We start from the raw sequence: 25530 nt of genomic DNA on the forward strand, positions 1-25530 counted from the left end.
GTTTTAAGATTACAAAGCACTTCTTCTTTTCGTTCACTTTCAACCCTCTTTATGTCCATTTTTTAGGGCTATGAAATATTTCCAAGAAGCCCATTTGGTTTTATTATAACATAGAAAGCGAGTAGAGATTTTGCTAAACAAAAATTTCAGTCAGCTAAGAGTTAGTCTGCAACACGTCGCAGAAGATGCAACACTGCATGATCTATACAGCCAGTAGAAAAGTCATTTATTGGACAATTTTGGTTAGGAAACAAAAACTTTTTCAAGTGGAGATTGAGCAACTTATAAGTTTTTATAGCAACACGTGAACATATCAGACAAAAAGACTATAACCCAAAAAAGAAATTATTAAACTGAACAAACTTCGGACAAGGAAAGCCAGTCGTTGAGCAGCTTTCTGACTCTTACTTCATGAGCTCAGCATTTACATGATTTCATAGAGCAGATAAAGCTGGAACATGTGCCTTCTTTGTATTAACCAGAGGTACATTGAAGAGGGTCAGGGGGTAAGTCAAGGCATATGTTTGGTGTGGGTATCTGTGATCCGTGACCTAAAGTGATGACTACCTTCCCTGTTAATAGCTGTGGTGTGAGACTCGGGCCAAGCTCTACACCCTGATGCTGAATATCCGCAGAGGATAGGAAGGAGATTTGTGTTTCCTTGCTTGTGGGAGGGTTTGAGAACAGGACGATAAATGAAGGGAGTGCAGGAGTGTATGGTTACATGTGTTGTTTGTGTGTTACAAAAAAAAAACCACAACACAACAGAGTATCTGGCATGAAGAAGTGGAATCTTTCTGAGCCTTGGCATTTTTCCAGCTAGTAGAGGCCAATACCGAACATCTACCATTACTCTCAGGCTATCCATTTCTCCCTCTCTGCTTCCTTTTATTTTAATGAGAGCACAATTAATAAGGAAATGGACCAGCTTCCCAAAGGAGGCTAGTTCCTCTACAATGGATGCCTTCTCTTGTCAATGGCTGTATTGAGTTCCTCCAGCAGGCCACTGGGCCATGCGGAGGCCATCTCTGGTATCGCCCCTCCCGCCTTCCTTTCCCTCCTGAGTTTGATCCCCCGCTTCACTTCTCTACTCAAGGTCTTGAGCTGACTGCCAGTGTATCATTTCAACTCTGCTTCTTCTCTTCCATTTGCCTTTGCCTCAATTCTCATAACTTTCCAACTCCTAATATTGATTTTCTCAAGCAGAAACACCAGTTATAGTACATGCCTGGCTTATTCAGCGATAGCACTGAGGGGAGACAGAACAAGGTCCCACACCACCCTGTCCGTAATTGGCCTGCTTCATCTGAGGCAAACTTCAGTTCCAGAAAAAAAAAAAAAAAAATCCAATCTCTGTTTGCGCATTAAAAATTCAACATGATTGCTTTGGTGCTGCATAAGGAAAGAAAAAGATCAAAAGGAACAGAAGCTAATTAATCCTTTACACAGTTGTGTTTTTCAATTACATCCTTTGTTAAAGATATAAAGGTGCTGTTACTTCATGCCATCCTCTGATGAACAAAGGAGGACACCTGTGCTTTTTGTTTCTGTCCGAAAGTTGATCCCAATTGCCCTGAGGAGGCCAAACAACAAAACTAAAATGCCCCATGACCTGAAAAACACAAGATAAGCATCAATATTTCCTGAAAATAACAAAAAAGGACCTAGAAGAACTACATTTAATTGAGGATAATGTGTTGACACACAGTCATGATTGGAATATAGGAGTGTGATTTCACAATAACGACAGACTGCTTGGATTCAAATATTTGATAGAGCATTAGATACAACATGCAACATGTTAAGTTTCATTAAAATTTAGGCCAAAATCTGGTAAAACTATTGACTGACATATGAAAGTGCAATTGTAGATTGGAAAATACTGAAAAATCTTTCTTTTGAAGGTATGCCAGAAAAGAAACTCCTCTCTCTAACGCTGACATTGCAGCATGACTTGGGTTTTCACTGTTTCATCCGACTAAACCACAAGAACAAGATTTAGTTCTTTTTAAAGTACAAATAAGAAATGCTGGCCATAATGCACTGTGCCATACTTGTAGAAAATGATCTACAACATAGTTCTAGCACCTTATTAAAGTAGAGGACCTGTCCTTGCAAAGCAAGGACAGGTCCTGACCTGTCAGGTCCTGTCAGGTCCTGACCTTCCTGGCCAACAGATGCAGTTGCTGAATCAACCGTTAAATTCCTTTTGTTCTAAAGCGCTCTAGAGTAAATTTATTTTATTTAAAGTGCAGTATTGTATGTTTTGTTGGGGGGTTTTGTAAATGTGTCAACAGAAAGCACTAGGGTATCCTAGCTCTGCAAAATGGGGAGGGGCAGTGATTTTTTTTTTCTTCTGTTGTCTTTAAGCATCTGGAATAAGCTGGTAGTTGAATCTCGCAGGAGCTCAGTGAGCATGTCTCCAACCACACTACCAATGCTGCAAGCAGCAAAAGTTGATTAAACAACCAGCATGAGTTTTAAAGATAGGCATTTTGTTTAAAAACAACAACAACAAAAAAAAAAATGCTTCAAGTCAGATTGAAACTAGGTGGTCAGTTAGTATGTGCATTGATTGTTAAAGCCTAGGTGGAGGTAGCTTTGAGCAAAATCTCTCAATGTTTAATTTCTTACATGATTAGCTCTTTCAATAGTCTACAGTTGTCCCAGCCCTACTCTAACTTAGAACATAACCCTACATTGTTCTTTAAATTATTTTTACATAGTTGCAGGTAAAGTCCACTGTTATTCTATAACAATAACTATTTTATTAGGAATTAATTAATCTTTTATAAGATGACATTCTATTAGGAATGAATGAATAAATTAAATGTATCTGAGTTAGATGATTTAAGAAACAATAAAGATCAAATCTCCATTTTAATATATCTCCTGACTTAAATATATATTTTTGTTACCTAACCAATGGCAGCACCTTTTATTGCAGCAAGGCCTCGGACACCGTGTCCCCCGGATGTGCTGTACCCAATCTGAAATTTCGCCCTACTCGAGTGCCACTCCAGGCTGGGTGACAAAAACAAGAAATCTTGAATCTTGAAGATGAGTTTTTCCTAGATCGGCAAAAGCATTGGGATAAAAAGTGTAGGAGGACATCCTGCTCAGTCTAAGGAATCCTGGAGCCTTGCTAGAGCAGAAGGACAAGCTAGATCCTCCAGATAATTCTGAGTAATTAAAAACCTCTAAGGGAGTCACCTATGGAAGGGACTTCTTACTTCCCATGAGAATCCAAAACCACCTCAATCCAGACATTGGTTGGCAGCATCTCTGCCAACCAATGGACATCCTCGTTCTATGTGTAATTTCAGCCACTGTAAAAATAAAGTTCATTTCAGCCACTTATAGATGGAATCTAATTCTTTTGATCCCATTATAGACCACAGAGCCACAAGTATTTATTGGTATGTAAAAAGACTAGAAAAGAGAGAGAATCTTTTTAGTTAAGTTTCTCAATCGCCGTGACAATCAAGAGGATCAAAGTTACTGCTAAGTTCCAATCTTTTAATTCAATTCCCTATCTATTATTTAATCCCTTTGGAACAAAGATCATTGTAAATATTCCACAGAGCTGATACTTTAATACAGTATGAAGTTTTGAATAACCCCTATGGTCCTAGGAGTAACACAGTCTGCACTCTTATAGGGTCTCCAGTAATTCATTGTTCTGTCAGACTGACAGCGTTTTAAGGACCTTGATGGAGAAAAGCTACATTGATTGGGAAACCTTTGGTAGATCTAAAGTCTAGCCAGCCTGGAGGGGGGTGATGCTTAGTCCTGGAGTCTCGATTTTACAGCAGAGGAAGGTGCTTGTTGGACAAAATGATTCCTGACATTCTAATTTCCCGTAGATTATTTGTGGTAATGTGGCTGTTTTATTTTGAAGTTGGGTTTTATGTCTTGTTTTTCTGATTTGAAGTCGTTTGCTTTTCTTGTTGGATTTAGTTTTGGTTTGCTGTGTTGCATGTTTTCTTCTTATTTTGTTTTGGTTTTGAGGTGACCTTGCCACATGCACCCGGAGACCCCGTGGCGGCAGCACAGGTGCTCTCAATCAGCTGAGCAGCATACAGACGGTGGTGTTTGTAATAAAAGGCAGCTGCGCAGTTGAAGAGGGCGAAGAAAGCCGGACAGAGCACGGGGGGAAAGGACCTGCAGACAGAGAGAGCGGCCCGGCGTGTTGTAGAAAGAGAGAGAGCGGGCCGGCGTGTTGGAGAGAGAGAGGAAGCGGCCCGGCGTGTTGGAGAGAGAGAGAGAGCGGCCCGGCGTGTTGGAGAGAGAGAGAGAGCGGCCCGGCGTGTTGGAGAGAGAGAGGGAGCGGCCCGGCGTGTTGGAGAGAGAGAGAGAGCGGCCCGGCGTGTTGGAGAGAGAGAGGGAGCGGCCCGGCGTGTTGGAGAGAGAGAGAGAGCGGCCCGGCGTGTTGGAGAGAGGACTGCATGCTCCATTCGCGCCAGCTAAGAATACAGCCCTTTTTACAGACTGTCCACTGACTCTGCTGTTCCTGACTACCCTGCATTTTTTTTTTATCTTTTTTACCTTTTAGCTTATTTTTAGCGAAGTTCTTTTAAGTGAACTCTTTTTAAAAAGAAGCAAAAAAAAATCTATTATTGAACTCTTAAACTAATAAAAGGTTTTAAGGCTCTGCTCACAATCGCCACAGTCCTTTTTTTAGTTGTTTTTTTGGATGATCGCACCTCTCGGTGCCACAGAATGGTAGGACTGTGGGATTGTGAGCAGTGTTTTAATTTTTTTTTAAGGGGGGAAACAAAAGATTTTTATTTTTTTAAATTGTTGTTTTTAAAAATGATGATGCCTATTTATCCTGGTGCCCCCTGGATCCCTAAATTCGAAGGTCAAAATGATGTTAAATATAATGAATGGAAGGAGCAAATGCAAGGTCTGTTAGAGGCAAATGACTTACCTGAATCACATAAGGTAAAGATTTTGATTGGTGCCCTTTCTGGTTTACCCAGACGTCAAATTAATGTGCTCTGTGATGATGAACGTGATAGGGTGACGAAAATATTTTCAGTTCTAGATGACTTGTACACAAAGAAGGTCCCCATCTCTGCTTTACGGTCACAATTTTTTGGTTGTGTGCAGAAACCAGGCGAGCCTGTCCAGGCATATGGGCTCCGGTTGAGAGAGCTGTACCAAAAATTACGTAAGCATGATGTAACAGAAGCACCCACTGATACCCACCTTAGGGACCAATTCCTGCCTGGCCTGGAGGATGGTGCCATACTTCGGATGTTAAAACGGGTTGTGCGCCTGGACCCTGATGCAACCTTCAGTGCTGTTCAACAGGAGGCTCTTCTATTGGAAGAAGAACAAAGTCCAAGATGGCCTGAAGTGACATGTGCTGCGGTAAGAGATCCTAATGCTTTTCATCCTCACCAACAGAATAACTCGTGGAAAGAGGAGCTGAAGAAGGAGCTGATTGAGGAGGTGAAGGCCCAGATAAAGGACCTTGCCCGCGAGTTAATCAAAGACCAGCAACCAACTGGCTCCACACGAACATCAGTAAGACCCAGGGCCAAATCTCCATATTCTCGGGGGAAACGGAACCAGGACCGTCCCACCAGCTACCAGTGGGATGAGGAAGGTAGGCCCATTTGTATGACATGCAAACAATCTGGTCATATAGCCCGATTTTGCAGAGGGGCCTCTGTCAATCAGCCAGCTTTAAACTAGCACACCCTACTGTCGGGGCCCATGCAGTGGGGTCAGCTCAAAAAGATCAAGGGGCCACTACTAAATTAGTGGGGAATTGCCCATATGTGGATGTGTCGGTGGGAGGAGTTTGTTTGGAGGGACTTTTGGATACTGGCTCCCAAGTGACGCTGATGCAACAGAGCCTTTTCCTCGAACACTTCCCTGACTGTGATGTTAATAATGTTCTCACTTACGTCCAGCTTAAGGCGGCAAATGGCCTCAAGATTCCCTGCATAGGCTACGCCCTAATGGACTTTAAGATTGAGGGTGTTGAAATTAACCAAAAAGGTGTTTTTATAGTGACTGATGAATGCTCCACGAATCCCTTCATTATTGGCATGAACGTAATCAGACCTTGCTGGGATGTGGTTTTTCGTAATCCTGGGAAGCCATTGTCTTTTTGCTGCCAAAACCCAAGGTCTCAACGGGCTTGGCGGGAGGCTTTCTTTCTTTGCCAGAGGACTGCTGTTGCCACGGAGGACGAGTTCATGGGATACGTTTGGCCAGCTCAGCAGCGAGGGGTCAGGATCCCAGCAAGAAGTGAGGTGGTGGTCTGGGGTCGAGCCCGAGCAGGACCAGCAGGGAGAGACTACTGTGGCCTGGTGGAAGCCCTGGAGGAGCCCAACACTGTCTCGGGCGCTACCAAAAGATTGGACGCCTCTACCAAGTAGATGATGTGGATGTCCACGGGGGGCGAGATGTTGACCTGGCTGTTGATGACAATGGCGTCGTACAAGTTGGACTGGTGGAAGCTGTGGATTCCCTAGAGGAGAGCCAAGCCTTTAGCTTACAGCGGCTGGTGGAGAAACCAAATTTAACACCTGCCGAAGCTGGTAAGCTGACCACCCTACAGCAAAAATGGGATAAAGTGTTTTCTAAACATGATGAGGACTTTGGTCGGACGGATGCCGTCAAGCACACCATCCCAACGGGAGATGCATGCCCTACAAGGGAGAGGTACAGACCACTGCCACCACTCATGTATAAAGAAATGAAGTCACTGCTGGCAGACATGTTGGACAAAGGTGTGATAACCGAAAGTTCCAGCCCCTGGGCTGCACCCATTGTCATGGTCAAGAAAAAAGATGGAAGTTGGAGGTTCTGTGTCGACTATAGAAAATTGAACTCTGTCACTCATAAGGATGCTTTCCCTCTCCCTAGGATCGAAGAGACTCTAACCTCTCTTTCTAAGGCAGAGTGGTTTTCCACTTTAGACCTGGCCAGTGGCTATTGGCAAGTCGAAGTTGAGCCAAAGGACAGAGAAAAGACTGCCTTCACTACACCTTTGGGCCTTTTTGAATTCCAGTGCATGCCATTTGGCCTCTGCAATGCACCAGCAACCTTTCAGAGACTGATGCAGCAATGTCTAAGTGGTCAGATTACTGAGTCCTTACTTGTATATTTGGATGACATAATTGTCTACTCACCTGATTTTGATACTCACCTGCAGCATCTGGAAGAAGTCTTCATGTGTCTGTGGAAGCATGGCTTAAAGCTGAGACCCGACAAGTGCAACCTGTTCCAGAAAGAAGTGCGATTTCTGGGTCATGTGGTCAACCAGAGGGGGGTTATGCCTGATCCAGAGAAGGTGGCGGCAGTTACAGAGTGGGCTGCACCAAAATCCGTTAAGGAAGTAAGGGCATTTCTGGGCCTGGCTGGCTATTACAGGCATCTTATCCAGGGGTTTTCTAAAATTGCACGCCCACTCCATTCCTTGCTAACAGGCATTCCCACTGATAAGAAGAGTGGCACCAAATTATTAGACTGGACATTAGAGTGTCAAACTGCATTTGAAAGACTAAAAGAGGCCTTAACCCAAGCACCAATACTGGCCTATGCAGATTACACCCAACCTTTTAGCCTCTACACTGATGCCAGCAATCATGGACTGGGTGCAGTACTGGCACAAAACAAAAGGAGAGGAGCGAGTGATCGCTTACGCCAGTCGCAGCCTACATCCTGCAGAGCGAAATGATGCAAACTACAGCTCATTTAAATTGGAGCTCCTGGCACTGGCAATCACCGAAAAATTTAAAGATTATCTAACTAGTGCCAAGTTCACAGTGTTCACTGACAATAATCCAGTTGCTCATCTACAAACTGCTAAACTTGGAGCCGTAGAACAACGGTGGGTTGCTCAGTTGGCCTCATTTGACTTCGAAGTGAAGTATCGAGCAGGGAGAGAGAATGTGAATGCAGATGCATTGTCCAGATTCCCCAAGGTTACAACCAGCACTGGATACACTGTAGCAGCCGTAATTGATGCCGATGTAGAAGACATGGGTTCACTGGAGCTGGGGGAAGATTGGCAGACCCTCCAGGGGGCGGACCCAGACATACAGCAGGTACGAATGTATGTGGAAAGGGGGAGGGCCCCAAATAAGACTGAGCAAGCAGTTCTAGGTCAACCGGCAAAAAAACTGCTGAAATATTGGAAGAGACTTTGCATACACAAGGGGGTTCTCTGCAGACATGTGTTTGACTCTTATATGTGCGAGCCCCGTTTCCAGATTGTGTGCCCAGGGTCCAAACGTCAGGAGGTCTGGAGGAAATGCCATGAAGCTACAGCCCACGCAGGAGTGGAGAAGACCCTCGCTCACCTGAGGCGCCATTTCTTCTGGCCAAGCATGGAAAAGGGGGTACAGTGTTTCCAGAATGAGTGTGTCGTCTGTAGTCTACAAAAAGACCGTGTAGAACCACGAGCACCTCTTAAGCCGATTGCTGTGTCTTACCCTTTGGAGATAGTAGCTCTTGACTTCCTCTCCTTGCGTCGGCCGAATGATACATATCAAAGTATTTTAGTAATGACCGATATGTTCACCCGTTACTCGTGGGCTGTTCCTACACGTGATCAAACTGCTCAAACTACTGTCTGTGCAATTTGGTCTCATGTCATCCAACCATTCGGCTGCCCAGCGCATTTTCATTCTGATCAGGGACCAAACTTTGAATCCGAACTGATGAAAGAGCTATGTAGCTTTTATGGTGTTTCTAAAAGCCGCACTACCCCATATCATCCAGCAGGTAATGGGAGAGTAGAAAGGATGAACCAAACCTTATTAAACATGCTTCGTACACTGGAGGTGGAAAAACAGAATAGATGGCCAGAGCATTTGCCAGAGTTGTTGCATGCTTACAATAATGTCGTCCACAGTGCTACAGGGTTTGCTCCATCTTACCTCATGTTTGGTCGTCATCTTAGGCTCCCAGTCGATTTGAGTTTGGGTGTAGTAGACGCACAACCCCGCCACAATTTGCAGGGATGGGTCTTTGAACACCATCAGAAGTTATCTCACGCTTATGAGGTGGCAAGAAATAGGATGACTAGTGCAGCAGATAATGAAAAACGGTGTTATGACAAGAAAGCCAAAGCAACTGTGCTTCTCCCTGGGGAACGCGTGTGTGTCCGGGATAGGAACAGACAAGGACAGGGCAAACTACACAGTTGGTGGAATCCAGAGCCATATGTAGTTGTGGGCGTTGTCGGGGACACTGGTCTAGTTTACTGTGTTAGGCCAGAGAAAGGTGGGAAGGAACGAACCCTGCATAGAAATGCTCTCAAGACTTGCATTGCTCCTTCTACCAACACGTCGAGGGAACAACCTCCCGTTGAAACACATGAACTGCCTTTGATGCTCTATTACCCTGTGCTTAATGGAGCACAAGAACAAGTACTGCGCTGCTCTACACGTACTACAAGAGGGCAATGCCCAGCTCGCTATAGAGACTAAAGATCGGCCGGGACTGGCCTTTTTAAAGTCTGGGGGGGTGTGGTAATGTGGCTGTTTTATTTTGAAGTTGGGTTTTATGTCTTGTTTTTCTGATTTGAAGTCGTTTGCTTTTCTTGTTGGATTTAGTTTTGGTTTTCTGTGTTGCATGTTTTCTTCTTATTTTGTTTTGGTTTTGAGGGGACCTTGCCACATGCACCCGGAGACCCCGTGGCGGCAGCACAGGTGCTCTCAATCAGCTGAGCAGCATACAGACGGTGGTGTTTGTAATAAAAGGCAGCTGCGCAGTTGAAGAGGGCGAAGAAAGCCGGACAGAGCACGGGGGGAAAGGACCTGCAGACAGAGAGAGTGGCCCGGCGTGTTGGAGAAAGAGAGAGAGCGGGCCGGCATGTTGGAGAGAGAGAGGAAGCGGCCCGGCGTGTTGGAGAGAGAGAGAGAGCGGCCCGGCGTGTTGGAGAGAGAGAGAGAGCGGCCCGGCGTGTTGGAGAGAGGACTGCATGCTCCATTCGCGCCAGCTAAGAATACACCCCTTTTTACAGACTGTCCACTGACTCTGCTGTTCCTGACTACCCTGCATTTTTTTTTTTTATCTTTTTTACCTTTTAGCTTATTTTTAGCGAACTTCTTTTAAGTGAACTCTTTTTAAAAAGAAGCAAAAAAAAAATCTATTATTGAACTCTTAAACTAATAAAAGGTTTTAAGGCTCTGCTCACAATCGCCACAGTCCTTTTTTTAGTTGTTTTTTTGGATGATCGCACCTCTCGGTGCCACATTATTTAATGAGAATGCAATTGTAAACATTAAACTGGCAAATTTCACAAGACAGAGAATTTTTTTATTTTCTTTATTCTAGTATCTAAAATACTCTAGAAAATGTATTAAAGGCACTTAGACAATAGGAGAATAAAGAACATAAGAAAACTCTAAACTGAAGCTGATTAGAAACGTACCCTAGTGGCTTTGAACTGTGGTGTATCTATAATCTCTTTTTTTTTCCCATGATCCAGGATGTTAAGATAAATTGTTACGAACGGAAACAATTCACATTAGATACAGATCTATATATGGATAAAAGAGAAATTCCAAAACATAAAACTATCTACAGATTAAATTATGTTATTAGTAACACATGTTTTGATAGGAATAGATTCTAATCAGAATAATTAGTCAAATGTATACGGCATTGCCCTGAGGCGTGTTTAAATGATAGCTTGTTTTAGAAGGGTTTCATTATGTGGGTGGTTGGGGCAGCCTCACCATGCTTCACTGTGCGTAGGAGAGGGGGGGGCGCTGATTCTTCCATGTCGACACATTTACACACAAAGCCTTGTAGTGTCTAATATCCCAACGTGTTATGATTTGCCTGTGCAGTCGCTGCAACAACTCTGTCATTAAAATGTAAATGTACCATAGATGGAAACATATGCTTTTACAGGTAAGGATTAGGGTTTCGCAATGTGGCTTTTGAAGGAGAGAGAAAAACAAAAGTCACAAATTTTGCAATGCACAGGTAACTGTATTGTCTCTCTCTGCATGGTTTCTGTTTGCCCTTCGTGCTCCTCGCAGTCCGCCCACAGCCTAAATTAACGGCCAACCCCTGCTGATAGGCCATGTGGGAAACCCTGTGATCCTGTACGCCCTACATTTTTCTTTTCAGCTTCTGTGAGGCAGCTCATCTGCAGAGTCACTTTGCATTTCTTTCTCAAGCCTTCGGTACACAACAGTCACACACATCCAGTGCACACGTACACTCTCGCATAATGCAGCCTAATGTAAACTAACATCCACTGCCACTTGACCTTGCTGTCGATATCTGTCCTCATTAAACATCGTTTGGGCAGCTGCGGGTCCACTTTAAATGGCATCATTCAGCGCTTACCAAATTATACCTTTTGCATCTACCGTTGGCTCAACTCATTTATTTGGAAGATATACACAGGTGGCAGCGGGGGCACCTATAAAACACGCAGGGGTATTTAACCCCACCTTCACCAACCTTAATCTCACTGCCATTCATTCCTCTTGATTTGCGTGTTCTGACAGCCATTTGGCATTGTGGAGCGGTCACGATTGATGTCGTGGGCAGCAAAAGGCCATTGTTTTATTCCCCATATCAAGCAGGTATTGATTTTTTACTCATTACAGAGGGACATAAAAAGAGGAACGGATCTTCAAGCCAAATGTCACAGAGAATATATGACGGAAGTGGAAGACAGCCTAAAAAATATTTAAATAACAAACGGACATGCTGCCAAGTTTTTTTTTTCTTTAATAAGAGAAAAAAAATTTAAATGTTTTGTTGTGTTTTTTTGTTGTTGTTTGTTAATTTTTTTGACAGCTGTAAAGAGAAGCCCCAGGGTTGGTTAGAAAATAAGATATTTTTACAACATACCTGCAAAACAAGTAGGTTTTTTTATTTATAAAGCATAGAAAATGGAAGAATTAAACTGAAGTTACTTTAAATATCTGAAAAATAGATTCTTTAAAGAAGGACCATGATTATAAACCTGTGTCTAAAATTTGTTGGGAAACATTGTTGGCTGGCATTATCTTGGCTTTAAACAGACGCAAAAAAACTACTTTTGAAAGTTGTATTATTCTTTTTTTCTTAGGTCCCACTGCAGTTTAACAGTTTCTTTAAAAAGAAGTTAAAATGGAAAAAAATGTTGTCCTTATAACATAATGCCCTCACCTTTACTGTAGCTTATCTGAAAAATTATGATATATATGTTTATTACAAAATGTGGTGTCATAATTTCTAGTCTGGTAGGATCAAGACTTTTGTGATCTTGCTATTTATTACATCAGTAATTAATTAAACCCATCAAAATAGATTTGGAGCTTCACATTTGCTCTTCCCACTCTCTTCGTTAAAGTTCCACAATTCCTGGTCTAATAAATAAAAACTTCTATTAATGATTTATAGCTGATAGTTCAGAAGTTTGAACAATATATGTATGCATGCACGCATGTATGAATTGATTGATATATAAATCAATGGAAAACTAGACAGAAGGAAGTCTAGACGTGTTACAGAATCCCAAGATAACTATGTCTATAATGCAATTATTCAGACTGTGTCAGATACATGAAGTAGTTAATGCTATAATTTATTTACTTATTGTATGACATTTATTGTATTGGCAGCTGAACAAAAACAAACTATTAGTTTCTAGACCTTCCAGAACTATGAACCTTTGTTGAAAAATCTACTCTCCATAAAGCTTACTATTTCTCATTAGGCCTAAATACAAAAAAAAAAACAATAAAAACAGGTGTAACCTTAGATTCCTGGTGCAGATCAGGGTGACAAAGCCAGCCCTGTTCCCTGGTCTTCTTTTGTAGCTTTGCCTCCCACTCATGCTACTGATCAAAAAATACAACACCTGCTGTCTTGTTTCTGAAGATCTGGCTGCGGAAGATTTATGCTGTTTACTGTTAACCAAAGAGAAAACAGTGCGACTGTAATCATCCCCTCACTTCAGCTCCACAAAACACACACAGGGTTGGAAGTTATTTTCTATATCTCACATCTCTTTCTAATGCATATATAATTTAGCTTGCCCTGGAGTGCCGTATCTAGCCGTTGCAAACGAATGAATGGCATCCACCCACTCCAAAGCCCACTTATTTTTCAGAGAGGCATCTCGCAGTCAAAACACTACACGCCTCAGTGGACTCCAGAAAGAACTTTCAGCCACTTATAAATATGAGCTCAAATAAATCATTTGTTTAATTAATTAAGCAAATTAGGCAAATCCAGGGATGCCTTGGCGGATGGATGCAGAGCCCTGTCACAAGAAGATTAATTAAGTTGATCAGGTACAACAGAGAGACGTTGAAGTTAAATGTGCTTGTTTAGTGATGTCCAGCTAAACTTGGCTCAAATGTGCAAAATATTTACAGCTGCTTTGAGGGCAGAGGAGGGCTGTTTAAGGCCTCTAGATTCTGGGTTAGAACTACTTTTATAAGGGTTTCTTTATATTTTCATGTTCAAAATTCATACTTCTTCGGAATAAAATGTCCAACTTTCTCTGTTCAGCTTAAGCCCATTTGACAAAATATCACAGTAATTTATTATCATTGTTAGACTTTAAATGTAGAACCTACAAAAACCAGAGACTTATGGAGGAACCATTTAACCTTACATCAAATCCACAACGAATAGATGAAGTAAAGGTCTGTGGATGGACAGATAAATGTTTGCATTCAGCTAGAGAATGGTCATAGCATCTGAGAATATAAATTTTCCCACTCCATTTTCTTTTTTTTTTTTTATCTAAAACAAAAAAAGAAAACAATCAAAAGATATTCAGTACTTTTCTAAAAAAAGAAAATAAATATCCAGTATGCATATGGAACCATGTGTAAGCAAACTGCGAATCACCTGACACTGCTCTGTGATCTGCAACAGTGCACTGATGCTCACATGCACAGAGGCAGATGTGTCAGGCAAACATCTGCCTCGTTCTTTTTATCCATCCCTCATTTCATATCAATCCTCCCTCCCCTGAGCCGTATGCTATCTGCTTTCAGGCTTGATGTATGGACCCGTATCTGACCGTGAAAAATGCATGTCAGATTTTCACGCTCTCGTTTCTTACGCCGTTTCTCAGGCCGTCATTTATTACAGCGGCTGCATCTCCCGGCTCCGTGGGGTGGTATTAAGCGAAATGAATATAAAATCCTTCCCGAGCATTTTGCATGCAAAGAAACACATGATTAATGTGCTGCTCAGGCGTGGTCACACTCTTTGAGGCGATGCCTTTTCCGCTGTTCTTCAGTGAAACCAAAACAATGGCGACGGTGCGTTTTACTTATTTTACGACTCAGTGATAACTTCTGTGATGGAACTTTTTATTAATCTTCCAAGACTTTCCATACAAGCTTCCAAACAATGATTGCAAGGATGGAGATAAGCATAGGGGGGAAACAAACATCAACAAGTCCTCTGGATTATTACACCATTATGGAATTAGCTGCTGCAACACATGCTGAGAAAAGGGTGCATTTGTTGGTTTGATCTGTGACCTTTAACTTTAAGGTACATGAATATGTGTGTGTACATATTGGAATTATACACATACACTATATTGCCAAAAGTATTTGCTCACCTGCCTTGACTCACATATGAGCTTAAGTGACATCCCGTTCCTAATCCATAGGGTTCAATATGACGTCGGTCCACCCTTTGCAGCTAGAACAGCTTCAACTCTTCTGGGAAGGCTGTCCACAAGGTTTAGGAGTGTGTTTATGGGAATTTTTGACCATTCTTCCAGAAGCGCATTTGTGAGGTCGCACACTGATGTTGGACGAGAAGGCCTGGCTCTCAGTCTCCGCTCTAATTCATCCCAAAGGTGTTCTATCGGGTTGAGGTCAGGACTCTGTGCAGGCCAGTCAAGTTCATCCACACCAGACTCTGTCATCCATGTCTTTATGGACCTTGCTTTGTGCACTGGTGCACAGTCATGTTGGAAGAGGAAGGGGCCAGCTCCAAACTGTTCCCACAAAGTTGGGAGCATGGAATTGTCCAAAATGTCTTGGTATGCTGAAGCATTCAGAGTTCCTTTCACTGGAACTAAGGGGCCAAGCCCAGCTCCTGAAAAACAACCCCACACCATAATCCCCCCTCCACCAAACTTTACACTTGGCACAATGCAGTCAGACAAGTACCGTTCTCCTGGCAACCGCCAAACCCAGACCCGTCCATCAGATTGCCAGATGGAGAAGCGCGATTCGTCACTCCAGAGAACGCGTCTCCACTGCTCTAGAGTCCAGTGGCGGCGTGCTTTACACCACCGCATCCGACGCTTTGCATTGCACTTGGTGATGTATGGCTTGGATGCAGCTGCTCGACCATGGAAACCCATTCCATGAAGCTCTCTGCGCACTGTTCTTGAGCTAATCTGAAGGCCACATGAAGTTTGGAGGTCTGTAGTGATTGACTCTGCAGAAAGTTGGCGACCTCTTCGCACTATGCGCGTCAGCATCCGCTGACCCCGCTCCGTCAGTTTACGTGGCCTACCACTTCGTGGCTGAGTTGCTGTCGTTCCCAAACACTTCCATTTTCTTATAATACAGCTGACAGTTGACTGTGGAATATTTAGGAGCGAGGAAATTTCACGACTGGATTTGTTGCACAGGTGGCATCCTATCACAGTTCCACGCTGGAATTCACTGAGCTCCTGAGAGCGACCCATTCTTTCACAAATGTTTGTAAAAACAGTCTGCATGCCTAGGTGCTTGAATTTATACACCTGTGGCCATGGAAGTGATTGGAACACCTGATTCCAATAATTTGGATGGGTGAGCAAATACTTTTGGCAATATAGTGTATGTAATAAACACAGCTTGTTTCTGTCTGACAGCAGACATACTGTACACAGACAAAAAAAGACTGTCGTGATAACAAAAAGGGGCCGCTATCCCCCCTAGACTGCACATCTCCACCAGCTCTTACGCACAGAATGACAGGAGAATATTCCCCCTAAAGCTTCCCCAGCTGCAGTACTCTTCACTGAGAACGTCTGTCCCTGTCTGCTAAAAATTAATGGGAGGTTGAGTGTTGAGTTGTTTTTCCTTACCAAAGATTTAAATTATTTACAGTATGTCCTCCAATTTTTTGTGAGCAAAATGCTTGGATCGGGTTTCTTGGGAAGCATTACTTGCCTCCATGGACATGAAGAAAACTTAAGCAAAAATCTTATGTCCACATTTTTTGTTTGTATAAATTTAGTACAAATATAGTGACTGATGGTTGGATATCTTTGTGCATTTATAAACGATAACGTGTGTTTTTACACTGGAGGTTAACTTGGTAAGCCAGATTGATAATGTTTAACACTCAGGTTTACTGGAAGTCTACACACTGTTAATCTTATACTGCTTTGATGGAAGCTGTTCGAGGAAAGGAGGGACGTTCAGCAAAACCTTCCGAGCTGATTGGATGAACCAACACCTAGGGCCCCCCTACCAGAATTTGGTTTCAGCCAATCACAGTAACAAATGAGCAGCAGACACCCTTAGAATCCACAACTTACCGAGAGGCCGCTGTTCCTCTTTTAAAGATAAAATTGTTGATTCTGACAAAACAAATTTGAAAGCACCAGTAACACATACATACTCCTTCACAGTTAAGTTTATTTTGGTTCAGCCGTGGGCTCTGCCTCTAAAGTTTTTGTCACCGCTATACGTTCCACCTTAGACCATAATACTCAAACGTTATTGGCCAACCTGTTCTGGGTCGGCTTCCAATAGTTTAGGCAGGAGCAGAAGAAGATGTTTTTTTTTTTTTTTTTTGTGAATGCAAAAATACTGAGAGCTAAAGAGGCATTACACAGTATTCAAATGATACTGCCACCTGTGGTCAAAACACAGAACTGCAGCTCTCTTTCTCTTGTTTGTTCTCGTAGCTTGCACTCATACTTAACAAGGGTTTTTATTTTACTTTTTCACATGACATGGTGTCGCCATTGGTGTCTGAGCTGAGCTGGAAACCGGTCTCTTCTGAGTGTCAACAAGATGCATCTTGAATATCACCCTTGTTTGCTATGTTGGACTAATTTAACATAGACATACTTGACACATCTGCGGGAACAACACAGGAACAACAAACCCAAAGTACATTTAGGGAAAATAGGCTATAGGGTTATAGACACATTGATACCAAACTGCTATGATGTACGTCTACTTATGAAATTATGTTCTTTATGCCATAAAGAATCAAATAAAATGGCTAGTTTAAAGATATTTTCAGTAGAAACATACAAATGTCTTTTTAAATTTGCTGATGAAGATTCTCAGTCATCCAGGTCAGTCATTCCGTAAAAGTTTAAGAAACAATTAATCAATCAACCAAGTCCAGTGGATTGTTTCTTAAACTTTTACGGAATGTCTTTTAAATAAAAAAAATGTTTAATTATTTTTTTTCTGTTTATAACATGTCTCATATATGAAGGACCAACTCTGCCATATTTAAAAATAAATACAGAAATAAATAAATGCTCAATAAATGTATAAGCATACAATTAATTGCCAACAAAAAAGTGAGACATAAATGTATATAACTCTTAATTAGCTTCTTTATTTATTTGCCTTTGTAATATTTACCTTATTTATTTTTCTGTCCTTTATAATCTTCAACTTTATTTTTTAATTACTTATATTTTTAAGTATTTATTTATGTGCATGTTATAATATTTTTGTCTGTTTTATTCTTCCTTTGTATTTTTTTACCTTAGTTATTTCTTCGCCGCTGTTTATTTCTCTCTGCCCTTTTTACATTTCTCTCTGCCCTTTTTACATTTCTCTCTGCCCTTTTTACATTTCTCTCTGCCCTTTTTACATTTCTCTATGCCCTTTTTACATTTCTCTCTGCCCTTTTTACATTTCTCGATGCATTTCTGTCTCATTATGCAAATGAGGAGGGGGTGTGTCCTAGAGAGTCAACTTCTGCTCATTGGTTGGCTTGGCGGTCCATCTTCTTAACTCACAGAGCTCAGAGTACTAAGTTAAATGTTCTCTTTTCTGTTGCTGTTGTTCAATAAAAGTACGTTTTAAGATCATTTGAGGCGAGAACCTTATACTTTTAAGCATCACCATATGGCCCATTCACAGATTTAATGCGTAATTTAAAAGAAAATGTGACGAACTTGAGAGGACCGTGGCAACCAGCAAAGCTCCGAAGCTGACGGCAGCCAGGTCTAACCACAGCCCATCTGCAGCGGCCCTCTCTCGGCATAACCGTGTGTGAAGCGTGTTGGTTAGCATTTTACTACATCGGTCGAATCTACAGGAGGAGAGTCTGATGTCGAGTCTGAAGTCATTAGAACTTGAGTAGGGACTTTGCCAAACTTTGCCAAATACAACAAAAAATCGCCATCATAGCCTGGCTATAGACCTGGCTGCCGTCAGCTTCGGAGCTCCGCTGGTTGCCACGGTCCTCTCAAGTTCGTCACATTTTCTTTTAAATTACGCATTAAATCTGTGAATGGGCCATATGGTGATGCTTAAAAGTATAAGGTTCTCGCCTCAAATGATCTTAAAACGTACTTTTATTGAACAACAGCAACAGAAAAGAGAACATTTAACTTAGTACTCTGAGTACTCTGACTCTCTAGGACACACACCCTCCTCATTTGCATAATGAGGCATAAATGCATAGAGAAATGTAAAAAGGGCAGAGAGAAATGTAAAAAGGGCAGAGAGAAATGTAAAAAGGGCAGAGAGAAATAAACAGCGGCGAAGAAATAACTAAGGTAAAAAAATACAAAGGAAGAATAAAACAGACAAAAATATTATAACATGCACATAAATAAATACTTAAAAATATAAGTAATTAAAAAATAAAGTTGAAGATTATAAAGGACAGAAAAATAAATGAGGTAAATATTACAAAGGCAAATAAATAAAGAAGCTAATTAAGAGTTATATACATTTATGTCTCACTTTTTTGTTGGCAATTAATTGTATGCTTATACATTTAATGAGCATTTATTTATTTCTGTATTTATTTTTAAATAGGGCAGAGTTGGTCCTTCATACTCATAGGCTTTTGTGCTATTTGTTTTCTGTTTTTGTAGTGATTTTCACCTACTAACTCTACTTACTAAGTTCAACTTGGTGTAACCCGGGTATAAATCCCAGTCATTTCCTGTTACATGTTTAGACAATAGAAAAAGATCCCAGTGATCAAATTTGTGTAATTTTTTACTTCCATCCCCTCATTACTACACAGCCAATTGCTGTTGAGTATCAGGGTCACGTGTACCCACGCCTATGAGCTGGGTATATTAGTTGGAGAGGGGAAGTATGAAAGATTAGGGCATGTTGGGAGAAGCAGAGCTGCAGGAGCTAACTACTTAGTCGAGGCCAGGTGTTGATGGCGAGCTGAAGGTTCAGGCCTACAGCCCAAGAAAGATTGCACTTTTAGTGCATGCAGACTCTGGAATTCCTGCCAGGCTGGTAGGAGGCTCCTCTCAGCCAGCGAACAATTTTGTTTCCACTCTGCTCTGACTTTTGTCAGTCCATGACCTGCACTACACCAAGCACTTTAAAAGGAACTTGCTTGGGACCTTTAATCAACTCCAGCTTGGGGTGAATGAACTGAAGGGATGTGGTTTCATTAATTGTGGAATTGATTAATTTTGGGGGATTTTTATATGGCCATTTGGATGTTTCACTGATGTTGTAAATATGTGTATAATTTTCCTCACAATAAAAACAAGGCACTCGCAACTGCAAACTTCTAGTCTCTGTCTGCTGTTTCATGAGTCGTATCTATCTTCTTAGAACTAGCCTATTGACCTTATTGGTTATGATCCATTTGCATTGATTCAAAATAAAATATACTGTCATTTTTTTTTAGATATGCTATATTGGATTTGCGTAACTGCACTATATACTAGAGCACTTGGTTGAAAGACGGAAATTATCCAACAAGATTCTTCCATCAAAGCATATTAAGTTGCAAACCATTTAAGTTTCTACTGAGCGTTACTAACTTTTTTTTTCTTTTCCTGCCCCAACAAAGCAAGATTATTTGTCATAGAAATTTTACACCCTATAGACTCAGGGTTTTGGGTTAAAACAAATTTCCTTATCCTTTCTTGTTGTGGATACACTTTATCTATATAATTTGCATTTAATCCTGTATATTGTAAACACTGTTCCTGTTCTTTCTGCGATACCTAGTTAATTAATTCTACAATTAATTTTATTTCGTTTTTTTTTTTTTTTTGGTTGTTTGTTTTAAACGTTTCTGTACGGTCATTGATAGTAATTGATAGTATTAAAATAAAATTTTTATTTCTATTTCTGTACAGGTTATTTTATTCTTGAAAGCATTTAGGAACAGAATTCAAAAACTCAGCTTGAAACAGTAACTGTGAATGCAGCACCATAATGTGCATTGAACAGCATTTAGAATGCAGCTGTAAACATCTCTGATGAAAGAGAAAACAATACAATGATTCTATTTCAGAACTTATTTATATTTTTCATGAGTCTTGAAGATCAGTGGGGTTTTTTAAACATAAATTTGAAAGAATAGAATATACTTTATTTTAGTTGTCACAGGTATAACAGAATAAAAAAATATATGTTGGAGGTGCAATGAAAAAAAATAGAGGTAGGTTTTTAAAAATGACAAAATAAAACCGGATTCATGGGGATTGGCCAATTCCTGGTATTTTTTCCACAACTCCTCTATCAGGAGATGATGGACAGAAACCTTTGCACAGTAAGTCCTCTAAAAGTATGTACTTATTTAGAATTTCTAAACACAGTGGTCAAAGCATTTCCAAACATTGTAAGGTCTCCTTAACCTTGACCGCAAATCTGATGGGAGCAGCTCTTTACTCTGCAAAAGAAAAGATTTTGCTGCTACAGAAAGCAGATTTTTTTTATTCAACAGTGGAAACAACACTATCTCTTACTAGTGATTTATGCCCTCACAAATAGCCTTTTAACATTATCTGGGTATAAAGTTTTTTTCTTTCCTTTTTGTTATAGTTTCAAAACTACTTCATGTTTCTAGAATACTGACCTTGCAGTCTCAATTTGTATAAAAAGGATGTCCAAAAAAGTGCCATAGAGATTTACTTTTGATGCCCAAGTAGAGCTGTCTGTTCACTACCTGTTGATGTGCAGTGTGGCTGCATTGAGAGGAAGAAAGCTACTACATGTTATCCTCTCTTTGAAGAAAGACATATATTTGGAAGCAATTTGTAGTACCAATATTTGGGCATTGCCAAACATTCATGGAAGCTAAAAGAGTCATCCATCACTTGTAGTGAGGTAACACTGTTATGGCATGCCTGCTAAAGGTATACTGGAGGATTTTCAGGAATTTTTGAAAAAAACGTCCTCTCCACCCCCAAACTTAAACAGAGGGGGTGGACTCAGGTTTCAGCCTCAGTTTTTGGTCCACTCTATAAAACCAAAAACTTGGAAACAAAGGCTAAGTTCACACTGCAGGCCTTAATGCTCAATTCCGTTTTTTTGTGAAATCGGATTTTTTTGCGTGTCCGTTCACACTTCCAAGTATATGCGACTTGTATGTGATCTACTGTGTGAACTGAAAGCGTTCAACCGAAGTGTCCCGCATGCGCAAACGTAACTGGCAAAAGCAATATCTCGACATTCTCGCAGATTTTTAGAATCTAAGTTAGCAATGGTTCGAACTTGCTGTGTTATTGGGTGTAATGTTAGGTCACACGACCGCAGCTGTACAAAGATAAAAAATGGACTTTCATTTTACACTTTTCCTGCCTGGAAACAACGCGAGGGGGCTAAGGTATCTGAGCTAACAAAAAGGCGACGAATGGCCTGGGTATCAGCGGTAAGACGTTCTGATATTACCTTCTCCAACATCTCAAGAAACCTACGAGTTTGCTCCAGACATTTCCATTCTGGTGAGTGTCTAAATTCGCTTTGTTTTTAAGTCATTATTTTTTTGCTATGATTTTTTTCCGGGTGTACTTGTGTTCAGTTTATGTCGAGTTAATTTAAGTAGATCGGGCTAATATAAGTAGCAAGTTTTGTTAGTTGACATCGGGGTTATTCCACTATTGTCAAGTAAACTATTTAAGTTTTCTAGTGTTATAATTCACAGTATTAAGACTGATGTGTGTTCCGATTTGTTCTCTTAAAGGCAAGCCGTCATACGAAATGGATGAGCTCAATCCAGACTGGGTTCCAACGCTAAACATGGGTCACTGCGAGATAAACGCCACAACATCGGACCGACATGTGCGTTGTTTAAAGAGGCGATACAGCAGCGCAGTTGAAGGCCAGGCAGCAAAGACCATGGTAGAAAAACAAGAACCGGAGCAAGTTACAGAGATTGCATCAGAAACACCAGAAGAGGTCAAACAAAACACAGTAGTTGAGGCAATGGAAGAGGAGCGAGTTCGAGAGGCTGTGGAGGAAACCCCAGGAGAGAAGCTCAGCACGGCTGCAGACTCTGACGAGGAACATGATTTAGCATCAAAAAGGCAACAAATCGAATGTCACTTGTGTGAAGAGAGAAGAGAAGAAATAAATCGTTTGTTACAGGAGAACAGGAAGCTCAGGTCAGAGCTGAATAAAAAACAGCTGGACACAGATTTTTTTAAGGATGACACAAAAAAAGTAAAATATTATACAGGACTTCCTTGCTTTGTCATTTTATTATCATTGTTTAACACTATTAGGCCTTTTCTGTCAGAATCAAAAAAGATTTCACAGTTTCAAATGGTTGTACTTACAATAATGCGTCTAAGACTTGATTTACCTGTTCTGCATCTTTGCCATCTTTTCAGTGTGTCACACAAAACTCTGTCGACTGTCTTTGCTGACACCCTTGATGTGTTGTATGCACGCCTTAAGCCCATGGTAAGCTGGCCTGAGAGGCATTGTTTACAAGCCACAATGCCTCCTCAGTTTTTGGAAACATTTGGAAAACGTGTAGCAATTATTGTTGATTGTTTTGAATTAGGCACAGAAAGACCCTCAAATTTAAAAGCACGTGCACAATCCTTCTCCCGGTACAAAGGAAGACACACTATGAAATACCTTATTGGTATAACACCACATGGGTCGATTTCTTTTATTTCTAAGGGATGGGGTGGACGTACTTCAGACAAGCACATTACAGAAAACTGTGGCCTTCTCTCCAATTTATTACCTGGAGACATTGTGTTAGCAGACAGAGGCTTTGATATTAAGGACAGTGTAGGAATGATGTGTGCTGAGGTCAAGATGCCATCATTCACTAAAGGGAGATGTCAACTGGATGCTAAAGATGTCGAAGACTCGCGAGCTGTAGCTCACCTCAGAATTCATGTGGAAAGAGTGATTGGCTGCATGAGGAACAAATACAAACTGTTACACAGAACTATACCAATTAGGTTGCTGCTTACATGTGAGGGTGAAGAGGTGACACTTCTTGACAAGATTGTGTTTGTGTGCTGCTGCTTAGTGAACATGTGTTCTAGTGTGGTTGTGAAACCTAATGAAAATGAAACCTGTACATGTGAATATGAAACTCCAATGCTTGACTGATATTAATTAAAATGCAGATTGAAAAAAGATTTTCTGCATTTATTCTTTTGGCATATTTGTATGGTTAGTACTGTTTTATGTAAAATGTAGATAGAAAAAAACAAAATTGTATTTGTACAGATAGCACTGTTGTGTAAAATAATATAGTGAAAAAGAAATTTGTATTTGTTCCATTCATGATTTTCTATGGAAATGTGTAGATTTGAATAATAACATGGAAGGGATTGTTTTCTCTCATTTAATAAATTGATCTGGTAAACATTAATAAGACTTTTTATTCAAGCACTTGAAGTTGCATGTAAACAGTTGATGAACTTCATAACAGTCTTCATAACAGTCATAACAGTAAAATTTGAAAAAATTACAGACATTTAGCGGTAAACAATGTAAACAATATGACCAAATGAAAGAGCCCATATTTAAACATTCAACATGTATTCAGAGTGAAAAATAATATGAAATAGTCACATTATAAATATTAGTCTTATTGGACATTTTTCAGTGGAAATGTAACATGTAAGTGAACATTACAGGTAACAAATGTGCCAACCATCAGATAAAAATTGCTAGAGAAAAAAGGTGCAAATATTAGTCTAGCAGAATGATTTACATGCTTCTTGACAAGATTGTTGGACTATGTCTCCCTTGAAGCTGGAGTACAGGTGTGCTCTGAGAAATATCTACCAACAAGTTCTGGAAGGCAAATGTTTTTAAAGAAACTTTGTGCTTTTTGTAGACGTGGTTCCCAGAATTCCTGATCTGGAAAGACACGGACAACAGCCATGTCTTTCTGGGTCCACACAACAAGGTCACAGTGGTTTGATTTTGTCACAAAAATCTCAGTTTGTACCTGTGTATAGTATGGATGGTTTTTCTTCGGGTGAAGTTCACTGCCAGACAGCTGAAGGCAAAAGTTTTTGTCGTTTGCATCCACTGCCTCCTGGATGCAGGATGTCCTGTATTTATAAGGACACTTTATCTCCAGGCAGCCATTACCACAGCAGTCACATGTTGTGAGTCCATCAGGAGAAGCTCCAAGTTCAGGGAAGTCAGTGTTTATGATGAAACCACACTTTTTAACTTTTAGATTTTTGTGACAAGCTCTTACTTTAATGTAGGCCCTTTGTGCATCAACCTCATGATTCACACCCCATTTTGTTTGTACAGTAGACATGGTGTTGCCTGGGTTGCACACCTGTTTTACAACTGTAAGCGCTGGGCTTTCCAAACTGGTGGCAAATACAGCGTGCATAGAGGATGCTGTAATTCGTCCAGCTCGACATTCATACGAGGCAGAACACTTGTGCTGCAGTCTTGTGTGCTTTTCAATAGCTTCTGCCTGCTCATCAGTCACTATTGCAGCATTTTTGTATTTTTCACAGCACAGCAAAAGAGTTGACAAATCATCGGAGTGGCTGTTTTTGTTGTACAGAGAGGATAGTGACAGAGGTAACTTAACTGACTGCTCTTCTGTGTGTGTGAATAATGTGTAATACTTCTCCATTCCTGACAAACCAACAGCTTTGGCATGCTCTAATAGTGTGTCAAGCAGAGGATCCAAATCTTCCAGATTTGCAGGTGGGATTTTTCTTTTTTGCGGACGGCTTCTTCTGGCTGGTGTTGAGACTTCAGCAAGGATATTTTGGTCAAGTATCTTTTTTTGAGAAGCTGAAGTACTATAGTCAATTTTATGGCCAACTTCTGCGTGAATCTTCTTCAGATTGCCAGGTAATATCCAGTAGGCTGGCTCATCTGTAACAGTTTTTGTGCCTCGTATCCTCACTGTTGCTTCCACCTTAAAAAGTAGGGCACCTATATGGGTGCAGGTCTCTGCTACCCCTGCCATGCAAGTGCAATGTGCACACTCAACAGTGCCAGTGTTGCTCAGCATGACCCACGGTGTTAACGGTGGCTCACAGAGTCTCTGAGAGTGCATAACCTGCAAACACACAATTGAAATGAATGAACATTATTTATTATACATTATTATTTATTTATTATGAATGAACATTAGTTATTTGCACTTTTTATA

At 40.9% G+C, this 25530-nt stretch overlaps 2 protein-coding genes across 25 annotated transcripts in view; one reads left to right on the top strand and one right to left on the bottom strand.

Annotated features, from left to right (window-relative positions):
* Window positions 1-25530, bottom strand: part of LOC119792225 (adhesion G protein-coupled receptor L3-like) — a 359986-nt gene that overhangs the window by 226301 nt on the left and 108155 nt on the right. The gene's annotated exons all lie outside the window — the stretch shown is intronic.
* Window positions 21680-23569, top strand: LOC119792227. The gene is made up of 2 exons (XM_038298783.1): window positions 21680-21868; window positions 22108-23569. The coding sequence occupies exons 1-2, from the start codon at window positions 21778-21780 to the stop codon at window positions 23496-23498; spliced, it is 1482 nt and encodes a 493-aa protein (XP_038154711.1). The 5' UTR covers window positions 21680-21777; the 3' UTR covers window positions 23499-23569.

This window comes from Cyprinodon tularosa, unplaced genomic scaffold, assembly GCF_016077235.1.
Source record: "Cyprinodon tularosa strain WSP-4 unplaced genomic scaffold, ASM1607723v1 ctg414, whole genome shotgun sequence".
In the NCBI taxonomy this organism is placed as follows: Eukaryota; Metazoa; Chordata; class Actinopteri; order Cyprinodontiformes; family Cyprinodontidae; genus Cyprinodon; species Cyprinodon tularosa.